Source organism: Dendropsophus ebraccatus, chromosome 5 (assembly GCF_027789765.1).
Source record: "Dendropsophus ebraccatus isolate aDenEbr1 chromosome 5, aDenEbr1.pat, whole genome shotgun sequence".
In the NCBI taxonomy this organism is placed as follows: Eukaryota; Metazoa; Chordata; class Amphibia; order Anura; family Hylidae; genus Dendropsophus; species Dendropsophus ebraccatus.
The window spans coordinates 137,704,619-137,716,126 of NC_091458.1; the positions used below are offsets into that span (position 1 = coordinate 137,704,619).

The following is an 11,508-nucleotide window of genomic DNA, read 5'->3' on the forward strand; positions in this document are numbered from 1 at the left end:
CACCAATTACTCCTGAGGGAATTGCAGAGGTTCTCAAATCCCTCCCAGCGGGGCGAGCCCCTGGACCAGATGGGTTTTCCTATCTTTACTATAAAACCTTCTCCTCCGAACTATCCCCCAAATTACTTTCCCTCTACAACTCCTTTCTTCAGGGCTCTCCCATCCCTCCCTCTATGTCCCACTCTTTCATCACACTTATCCCCAAGCCTGGCAAGGACCCCATGGATTGCGCAAACTACCGGCCCATAGCCCTCCTGAATTCGGACTTTAAGATCTTTACAAAATTATTGGCCACTCGGTTGCGTTATTGGCTCCCTTCCCTCATTGACGCAGATCAAGTGGGGTTTGTTCCTGGAAGACAGGGTGGGGATAACACAAGGAGAGCTATTGATCTTATTGACGTTGTAAACCAGCAGGAGGGGAGTGCATTTGTATTGAGCTTGGACGCCGAAAAGGCCTTTGACCGCCTTGGGTGGTCATTCATGTTTGAGGCACTGAAGTCTTTTGCTTTCACTGGCCCTTTCCTTACGGCGGTCCATGCCCTATACTCTGGCCCCACAGCGGCACTAAAATTTCCCCACATGCATTATGAGACCTTCTCTCTTTCCAATGGCACTCGCCAGGGGTTCCCTCTATCACCCTTGCTTTTTGTCCTTTGTATTGAGCCCCTGGCGGCTGCGATTCGAAACTGTCATGATATTAAGGGGGTCTCAGTGAGGGGGTAAAAGTTTAAAATTATGCTCTTTGCCGACAATATCCTCCTTACCCTGTCTGATCCACATACATCCCTACCGAATCTTTGGGCCTTACTTAGTAAATATGGTCGCCTGTCGGGCTACAAAGTTAACCCTTCCAAGTCTGAGGCTATGCCCTTAAACCTCCCCGGACCCCTGGTTGCCCAGCTCAGTTCTAATTTCAAATTTAAGTGGACCACGTCTTCCATAAAGTACTTAGGTGTCCGTCTTACCCCCTCCTAATTTCTCTCTACTCGGCTAATTACCCTGCTCTCTTTCAAGATGTCCAGACTCTTATGTCCTTTATACTGTTTTGAAACTCTTCCGGTTCGTATCCCCTCTCAGAACTACGTAGACTTCAAAGGGCGATTTTCCAGTTTATTTGGGCATCCAGGAGACATCGTATACGTGACTCTGTCATGATGGGCAGCAAATCCCAAGGAGGGCTGGCCGTCCCCAATCTCCTCCATTATTATTGGGCGACCCACCTACGCCAAATCACGGCATGGTCCAAATATCTGGCCTACAAAAAATAGACTGAAATAGAGAAGATATGGCTGGCCCTGGGCCCTATTCGTTTCACTCTCCATGTTTGTTCCTCTTGCTCAGCCAGGTTTGGGCTCGCCTCTCGTGCCTCTCCTCTACATTCCTTCCTTCTCTTTCCGAATTTCCAGCCTGGTCTCCAATCCCAAACGGTAAAACTCTGGGGTTCTAGGAAACTCTTTCAATTTGCGGACATAGTAGACCCCCTCACTCGCACGCTGCTCCCTTTCAACAAATTAGTTGATAAACATGATCTTCCGTCCTCGGAGCACTTTGCCTACCTCCAGCTTCGCCACTTTATGATGTCTCGTCTGGGCGCCCTCACAGTCTCTAAGCCTTCAGCCTTCGAACAGCTGGTCAGGATGGGGACTTCGACCTCTGGCCTTATCTCTGATATCTATCGCATTCTAGGCTCACCTGATGGGGATACATGACTAAATGGGAAACATTGATAGGAAGAACACTTCACAAACTCAATGCCTCCATATCCCCGCTATGCTGGAGGTGCTCCAGAGCGTTGGGTTCCCAATTCCACATTTTTTGGGAATGTGAGCTTGTGTGGCCTTTCTAGTCGGATATTTGTGAGATCTCATCTAATGTACTAGGGACCAGAATTGATAAAGACCCGAGCCTTTGCCTCCTCAACCTCTTTCCTAAAACTCAGGCTAAACTCTTGTTAGTCCTCCTGACCTCAGCAAAGTCCCTAATTGCTAAGTGCTGGAAGCACACCGCCCCTCCTTCCATCCAACACTTTAAAAGCAGGGTCTGGGAGCTGCGCTCCCTTGAGCGTCTCACGGCATCCCTAAACAACAAACTGGACGCCTTTGTCACTGTTTGGGCCCCATGGGACTCGTACAGTTCTACCTCGGCATCCACCAGCGGCACATCCTAGACTCCCCTTCCCATCCTCCCCTCCTCAAGTCCCCTTGTTTTGTCGTTCCCCCCGTTCCCTGCTCTTTTGTCTACATTTCCTACCCACCGTTGTTCTGTGTCTTTGTCTTGTCTACTGTTTTAGGCTGGGTTCACACTATGTATATTTGAGGCTGTATTTGTGAGGCTGTATAGCAACCAAAACCAGGAGTGGATTGAAAACACAGAAAGGCTCTGTTCACATAATGTTGTAATTGAGTGGATGGCCATCATTTAATGGCAAATATTTGCTGTTATTTTAAAACAACGGCTGTGGTATTGAAATAATGGCCGTTATTTACTGTTATATGGCGGCCATCCACTCAATTTCAACATTGTGTGAACAGATCCTTTCTGTGTTTTCAATCCACTCCTGGTTTTGGTTGCTATGAGGACCTGACATGAGGACCAAATACTGCCTGAAATATACATAGTGTGAACCCAGCCTAAAAGTGACTGGCATGTTGCAACCTGTTGGCCTACCCTGGGCGGATGTGGGGGACGTGTGCCCTGATCGAGGTTCTAGAAGTTAATCTTGTTTTATTGAATCGTGTCTTTTACCCACCCCGCGATACCAATTTGGCTGTTTCCCTGCCTCTTGTTGTGGGACAATGCTCTGTTGAGCCTGTATGTATGTAGCCCAGTCTGTACTTTCATTTGTTCTTTTATATTGTAAAACTTGTAAATTAATAAAAATTACAATTATAAAAAAAAAAATCCCCTCCCCCATTAAAAGTCCAAATCATCCCCCTTTTCCCATTTCTATAACTATAAATAAAAAACAAATAAATAAACATATTTAATATCGCCGCACGCGTAATCGCCCGAACTATTTAATTATAAACGGCGTCAGCGCCAAAAATTCCAAAGTGCAAAATTGCGCATTTTTGGTCGCATCAAATCCAGAAATTTTTTTTATAAAAAGTGATCAAAAAGTCGCATATGCGCAATCAAGGTACCGATAGAAAGTACATGTCATGGCGCAAAAAATGACACCTCACACAGCCCTATAGACCAAAGGATAAAAGCATGGGAATAGAGCGATTTTAAGGAACATATATTTGTTAACAATGGTTTGAATTTTTTACAAGCCATCAGATACAAGAAAAGTTATACATGTTACATATCGTTGTAATCGTAACGACTTGAGGAACATGCATAACAGTTTTACCATAGGGCGAACGGCGTAAATGCAAAACTCCCCGAAATCAAAACAAATTCCTTCTTTTTTTTCCCATTTGACAGCGCAAATGATTTTTTTCCAGTTTCGCAGCATATGTTATGGAAAAATAATGCCTGTCATTGCAAAGTACAATTAGTTTCGCAAAAAATAAGGACTCATGTGGGTCTCTAGGTGAAATAATGCAAGCGCTATGGCCTTTTAAACATAAAGTGGAAAAAGCAAAAGTGCAAAAACGAAAATGGGCTTTGACCTTAAGGGGTTAAAGGAGTTTTCTTTGAAAATATGAAACTATTTATACTGCCTCCCTGTTCAGGTGAACAATAAATAAGCCCATACTTACCCCCTGCTGCTCCTGCTGTGATATCTTGAAGTCCCAGCTGTGTACTTATGCCGTCTTCTGATGATGTCACATGCCCCTATGTCACATGCCCCTGAACAGAGTTGGACAACATCAGAACCGAAACAAAAATGGTGTCCATAAACCATACCCAAAGGTCTCACAGGGGGAGCTGGGAGGGTAAGTATGGGCTCTAGGAAAGCAGTACGTAAAGGTTTATGTTTCCCTGGTAGACCCCTTTAAGTTTTGTTTTGCAGTCCTTATCCATTTTAGGACTTCCTGACATGTTTACTTCTAGACTGAGACTTTCTCATGTTGTCCCTCTCAGTAATAAATGCTGGAAGTGAGATGTGTTCAAGATGCTGCTCTTTATTCCTGTACTGCTCTCTCCTTCAGCAGCCCATAGATGCACATTTAGATCAGCTGGTGATTGGGAATGAGTGCTCATTCGCTGATCGTTGTCCCATCTACACATGCCCCGGGCAAACACTCATATGTAGGTTGATTCAGGCATTAGAATGCTCATTGCTCGGCAGAACATTCAAATGTAAACAGGTAATGTGTTACCGACATAATCACATGACTAAGTGCTTTAGTTAGAAAAGCATTTACAGGGAATGTGTCGTCAAATGATTTATTGTATAAATAATGTTTTTATGTTAAACATATTATTTAAAAAAATTTGGTGACATTTTTCCTAATTTTCAATTTTTCTATCTATATTATAAAATAATCCTGAGATCTTGCAGTTCTCATTCTCACCCCTGGGGCTGAAACTAATCTGAGGCTTCCTGTTGTGTCTGTGGTGATAAGAGGAGGCTGCTGTAAAGTTATCTGTACAGCATTGCAGCATCATGTGACACCCGTAGATAGAGTAGACAATAGCAGCTTCCTTGGGAATGACCTCTTTACAGGTCACAGAGCGCGCTCAGCAATATTTCACATTCTTTTCAAGGGGAAAGACTTTGTCTATCGTCGTCTATGTCCATGAGGCTTGCTGTAAAGCATGTCACTAAGTGCTGTTAAAAACAACTCAAGCAGAATGGCAGCCCCCATAAAGATGTACAAAAGTGAAATTTACAAAATTGCAGAAAATCTAGATGATACATTCCCTTTAAGGTAAATCATCAGTTACATTGTAATTCTGGTTAATACAGCCTTTAAGACATTACTCTGTCTGCTGCCAGACACAGATAATAAGGTGTATGTGCTTTCCCATTCCTTTCCACTGTAGGGATGCGCTCCACACAGCGCTCCAGAACTTCCCCTTCTCCACATTCTGATCTGCTGTCAACTACCACCTCCTTCCATTCGAGCCGCTATGTGTTCTGCAAATCTGTGACACATGTGAAATAAAATCCAGACGTTCACAGTATAGTGAAATCTGTGGTGAAAATTCCCATGTCCTAAAATCTGAACCACGCGTCAATTTCATTGTAAGAAAAAATCTGAAGTGTTCGGTGACACTATGTCTATGATCAGAATCTGCAGTGAATCCACCGCATGTAAACTGAGCATTAGAGAAAAAGTGCCCCGAAACTAAAAAACAAAGGCAGGAGGTGTAGGAAAATATTAAACAAAATAAATTGACCCATCCTCCTGCCTGTATTGCTTTTCCCAGGTCCAGCTGGCAGCCGGCAATGTCCTGCAGCTCCTCCAGCTGTAATGTCTTGTACTCGGCTGATTATTCTCAGCCAATCAGTGACTGGCAAGAAAGGGGACCCCATTTCTTGCTGGGACAGGCACAGTGTGTGTGGGGGGTTGGTCTATACTCACCATAGAAGTCTTCTTTATTCACCAGACCCGGCATTATGTGTGTCGGGCTCCTGAATTGTCAGCTCAGGCTCCGCGACGGAAGAAGATGCTGGACACCGGAAGAATAAGTTTACCATCCCGTTGCCAACAGCCCCCCCCCCCCTACCCCTGTGCCTTCCTGAATGGAGCACAGTCTGGCCCCCAGGGGGTTAACTCATTCCCTTGGGAACCAGACTGACTTTCTGGGCTCAAAAAACGCCATACACATAAGCTATGTCGTTTTTTAGTGGAGCAGAAACACTTCCATTAAAGTCTATGGTAGAGAAACACCAAGCGCTCTGCAGGCTACGTTTTGGGAAAAAAAATTTTGTCCGGCTGTCATTTGGTGCTCAAAGAATGCCCATTATTTCAAAACAACGGCTGTTATTCCATAAATAGCCACCGTCGATTTTAAATAAGTCGTTATTTGGGCGTAAATTGATGGCTGTACAAAGAAACGTCCCAAAAAAGACATTGTGTGGTCAGAGCCTTCAGGTGGGATTTAAGAGGGATTCGAGAGTGATATTAGCAGGGATTAGCTGGATCCCGCATGTCTCATGTGTAGGCTTATTAGCCCAGGAGAGGCCAGTGTACATGTAGTGTCTATCCCGTGTCTGGGGTCACCTTATCATGGTGGCCAGACCGAAGCTAAGAACCAGGGATGGAACAAGATCCAAACGGGTGGCATGTCGTTAGGAAGCAAGGAAATGTCTGCCACGGAGCACAGACATGGTTGCTGACTGAAACACATGTGCCCTTATCCCATATTTTACCTTATGTTGTATTTCTAAATATCTCGATCAACCACATGTCTTGGCACTTACAGCAAGCTGTACTGTTCTGTTTTTGTGTCTATATTTCAGCCATTTCAGTATGCACCTGCATACTGTGAATAGTGCTATTAGATGTGTTGACCATTTTCTTGTTTGCATGGCCGTCATTTTTATCAACCCCCACCACCTCTTTTTTTGACATGTCAGTACATTTTAGTGAAAAAAAACCCCTTAAAACAAGGGTGAAATTTTAAAAATGTTTTTTTGTTTTTTTTTTAAATGCAGAAATTTTCTTTTCTTTTATTTTCTTAATTTACAGAAATTGGTTGTAGTATATCCTGCTCCATGCATCCAGTCTGTAGCAGCCCCTTACACTAGCCCCACTAGACCCTACACCAGGCCCTTTATGTATTCCCCACCTGACGGTGCAGCTTGTTTCCTTCTCCTAGGTGCGCAGTCGTTTTGGATGCCTGGATGTTTCCTCTGGAAGAGACCTGTTATCCGAACATTCAGAAGCCAATTTTGTTAATCAATACTGAAACCTTTCAGACAAGAGAAAGTATAGTAAAAATCAAGAAACTGAATTCAGATGGAGCGGATCTGAAATACATGACTGTAAAGTAAGTGATGACCTCATTACAGTAATTATATTATGTATTGACATCATTACAGTAGACTCATTAGGCAAATTTTTCGTGGGATTTGGTCTCAGTATTGTAAACTGCGTCAACAGTTCTGTGCTTTTCGGTTTTCTTTTATTTTTACACAGCAAATATAGTGGATTACATATCACACATCTTGTACCCTTATATTACACATCTTGTACCCTTGTATCACATATGCTATACCCTTATATCACACATCTTGGACCCTTATATCAGACATCTTATATAACATATCACACATCTTGTACCTTTATATCACACATCTTTTACCCTTATATCAGACATTTTATGTAACATGTGTTACACCCTATCATTCTGTCTGGGTTAAAATAATATGATGATACTTGAAGGGGTTCATAGTGGCTGTACCAATACCTAGCCAGAATCCTGCTCCACACTGATGAGGGGCAACAGCCCAAAACAGCTGTATGTGGATGAATACCTAACCTTGGTTTATCCCTTGTCATTACATTGACTTATAGGGCCACTTAATATGGTAGTTTTGGTGGTTTCCTAACAAGAGCTGCCCCTTGGCTGGGTCCTTCCCAAAGTGATATCTGGCTAGTCCTGTGTTTTGAGACTCTTCAATGAGGCTCCACGGGCTCTTCTTTGGCATATTCTTGTTTCCAAGGGGGCAATGCACCTAGGACTTCACTGCATTTAGCGTTTTCACTAACAGCCGGCAGTGTTGTCGTTTGGCTGGTCTCCCTGAGATCTGTGATCTGTTTCTCTTATGTACCAATACCAGACAGGGATACAGATTTACACCTCACCCTCCTCGCATCCTTCCCCAACATTTCTAGTCTATGAATATTCTCTGTATAATTCACATTCCTATAAATAATTTACAATTTGACAAACCTAGTTATAAAAGTATTTGTGCCGAGGCTCCAGGCAACTTCTCAGGCTTTAGCGTTGATCATACAGTACTTTACTAAATAATTGTAATATATGGATGCTGTTTGTGCTACATTTCAGACACACACACTATGTACATAAACATATATAGGGGCTCAAGTATTAACATGTTTCTGTGCTGAATGCACTTTTCACAAATTTTTTTTTGCCCAGAAGCAGAATTTTTTGCCACATCCTTTGCCCAAACCTTCTTTTTCTGTCTGGCAAACCCTGTGGCAGTAAGCACAAAAAACACTGAAAGGGTAAGTACAGTAGGGAAAATGTATAATTTGCGCCCCTTGCAAACAACCTGATCCGCGGAAAAAGCTGAGCTCCTTTTCCCCAACATACACACTGTTAACCTGTTCAGCGGGCAGGGGTTGCAGCAATGCGGGGAGAAGGCTTGGCCTCCTACCACATCTGATTTATCACGATTTACGCTTGCTAGCTTGGCAGAAATGTACATCTGCTCTGGAGCCTTAGCGTTAGCCTGTAAACCAATTTATACTACCCCCCCCCCACCCCAAAAAAAATCTCAGTACCCACAGCCTAATAGTAACAGCCTGTTACCACTCCAGACACAGACCACCATTTTGATGGTCCTTGCCTGATGATTCCTGGCTCTTTCCTGTCACCCTATGAGGAAAGATACAGCTGTAATAGGGGGGGGGGGGGTCAACATTATTTACTAAGCATTATTGATAATGCTTAGCCCCAGCTCAGTAATGGACACTGTCAGATGGCTTCTACTACTAAGTAGACACCATCTGATTTAAAAAAAAAGTTTACTCCTGAAGTCCCCCTTTAAGAACCAAGGCCCATTTTGCAGATATGACTCTTTATCTGGTCATAACTTTGGGATGCGTTTACTTTTTCATGTGATTCTGAGATATCACATGCATATATCATATATCTGTGCTGTCAGTGTCTAGCAGCTTATTTCACAGCCTTATGTAGATACTTTTACATTTTAGATCTTAGGCTTCGTTCCCACTGAGGAAAACTAGCGGAATTCCGCGGCTGAATTGTCCGCCGCGGAATGCCGTTAGCCTCCCTCTCATAATGGGAGTCTATGGGAAGAGCGCGCTCCTGCTCTGTCCACGCTGAAGAATGAACATGTTCATTCCCATAGACTCCCATTATGACAGGGAGGCTAACGGCATTCCGCGGCGGACAATTCAGACGCGGAATTCCGCTAGTTTTCCTCAGTGGGAACGAAGCCTTATGCTGCACAATTAAACAATATTTATTTGTGGGGGACAGTGTCACAGAGGTGGGTCTGTTACACTCTCTAGGCCTGCTCTGACATTAGCTCTCCATCATCCTGCTGCCCTCGCCCTAAAACCAGCCCTCTATCATCTTGCTGCCTCCACCCTGAGATCAGCCCTCCATCATCCTGCCGCCCCCACCCTGAGATCAGCCCTGCTGCCTTTACACTGACACAAGCCCCCTATTATCCTGCCACCCCCTACCGCCCTGAGACCAGTCCTCCATCAGACTGCTGCCCCCGCCCTGAGATCTCCATCGTCCTCCCCCCCTGCCCTGAAACCAACCCTCCATCATCCGTCCGTCCCCGCCATTTACAGCAACAGGGAATACCGCATTAATGATAGTAATGAATATCTGTACTGCCTGTTTGGAGATAGAGAACCCTGCTATGTGTGATGTGATGTCGCCTTGTCCTCTGTGATTAGGGGCTGCGTCCATCAGAGTCAGACTGATTTTGCTTTTGTGACCGGGTACCTGGTAGACAAGATTGCAGAAGCTCAAGGAACAATGGATCCACATCACTGCCTGAGGATCCATATTGCTTCATCACTAGATTTTCTGCAGAAGCATCTGGGTGAGGATATTTCCATATACTTTCACTTATGTTATGTGTTATCCTTGTGTGCTGCGCTTTTTGTATATAACAGTAACGGATGTGAAAAAAAAATTCAGATTTTAACCTATATCGAACTCTGTTCAAAAGGATTATGGGGGCAGTCACACATTGCATAAGATACAGACGTAATGGAGAGTGAAGCTGTGAGCCGGCATCGGGAACTCTCTGTCATGCATCATTATGATGCCGGGAGCACCAAACCTGTTATCTTCCCGCTTCCATACTGACACAGCCGTGCGCCAGGAGACATGTGCTCCTGTGCGGGCCCATTGGCTACACATATGCAGTGTGGCTTAGGCCGAGCCCATAGTAGTAAGTGGTGATGCTATTGCACTCCCTGTGCTGGGTTCTCTGCACTCAACCATGTAACCGGTAAACTTACAGCTTTGTTGCCAGTTTTGCCATTCAAATCAATGGGCAGCAAATCTGCAGTGGATTTCAGGCAGCATCCACTGTTCATGTACATGAAATAATTCCTTTATTCGGTATAATTTTTTTTTGTCTCATGTTAAAGGGAACATGTCACCCTGGCGCCTGAGGCAGAACCCACCCTGCCTCTGGATAAAGGATCATATACTTACCCCCTTCTTCCAGTCCTGCTGTGGAAAAATCGCTGTCCGCTCATCTGTGTGTTCAATATGCAAATGGACAGAGATGAGTCCAAGCCGTGATTTCCTATGGACATCGGACTCATCTCTGTTCATTTGCATATTGAGGGCGCATATGAGCAGGTGGCAACAGGCAGGAGGGGGTCAGTATATGTCCTTTATCCAGGGGTAGGGTGGATTCTGCCCCAGGTGACAGGTTTCCTTTAAGTATGTGAAATGCCTTTGTGATGTAAGCGCCGACATTATGTGCAGTACCCTGACACAGCCTCTAGGGGCATCACTGTAAGTTTCGGCTCCGCTCTTAACTGAAGCTGCCACTAACAGTTGAGTATTTTTTCTGTTTTCTTGTCAGATCTGGATATATCTGTGCCCAAGGTAGAAGATCTGAGGGAAATGATCCAGTCTGAAGTAATTTGTGGATTTCCTGTAATAAACGACAGTAAACTCTGAGACACAAACCTGTGACCCATCAGGACAGAAGCTGAATCCCTAACCACTACACTATGCTGCCTGCTTTAAAACCAAGGGCATCTTTTTTCTATGCTAAAGTTTAATTATTTAAGCACCAATTAAGACTGAAGATCACAAGACTCGGAATTGATTTATTTGAATCTTTTTAATGCAGTGTTTTATTGGTTTTTATTTTGCAAACCTGTTTATAAAATGTTTCTAATACACATGACATTAATTAAGTTTCATTATACTTACTGCTTGCGACCAATTAACCATCATCCTTGATAAGGGTACAATGTGTGGAGTTGCCAGCACCTAGATGTCCCAGGATTCCTGCCAGCAGGGACCTTGCCACTGCTCCACTATCTGATTCTCCAGCCCGATCTGTAGAACCGCGCATGCGCATGAAACAGCTGTTACCCGATCCGGCGGGTGTCTGGCGTCCACGCTAAAGCCCAGTATGCCCTGTACTATTCGTGCACGCAAAGAGATGAATTGAAATAAAAAGATCACATAAGCAGTGAGTGCCCTCATTTTTTTTTCTTATGAAATTATTATCTTTTGAAAATATTATCTATAATTTTTTTTTTTAGACTTCAATATTCACCATTACAGGGTCTAAACAGAAAAAAGGTCACAAATGCAGTGAAGGAGCAGCAGTAGTCATTGGAGGCCAGTGAAGGTCCAGCAATAGTCATTTATGGCCAGTACAGGAGCAGCAGTAGTC

General features: G+C 44.0%; 1 protein-coding gene across 2 annotated transcripts in view; it reads left to right on the forward strand.

Moving 5' to 3' along the window:
• Positions 1 to 11,305, forward strand: part of PAFAH2 (platelet activating factor acetylhydrolase 2) — a 33,450-nt gene extending 22,145 nt beyond the window's left edge. For both annotated transcript variants that reach the window (XM_069971426.1, XM_069971425.1), the window contains 3 exons: positions 6,723 to 6,893; positions 9,530 to 9,678; positions 10,681 to 11,305. In XM_069971426.1, the coding sequence (XP_069827527.1) occupies positions 6,723 to 6,893; positions 9,530 to 9,678; positions 10,681 to 10,778 (418 nt within the window). In that variant the 3' untranslated portion in view covers positions 10,779 to 11,305. The remainder of the gene's footprint in view (positions 1 to 6,722; positions 6,894 to 9,529; positions 9,679 to 10,680) is intronic.
• The last annotated feature ends 203 nt before the right edge of the window (positions 11,306 to 11,508 follow it).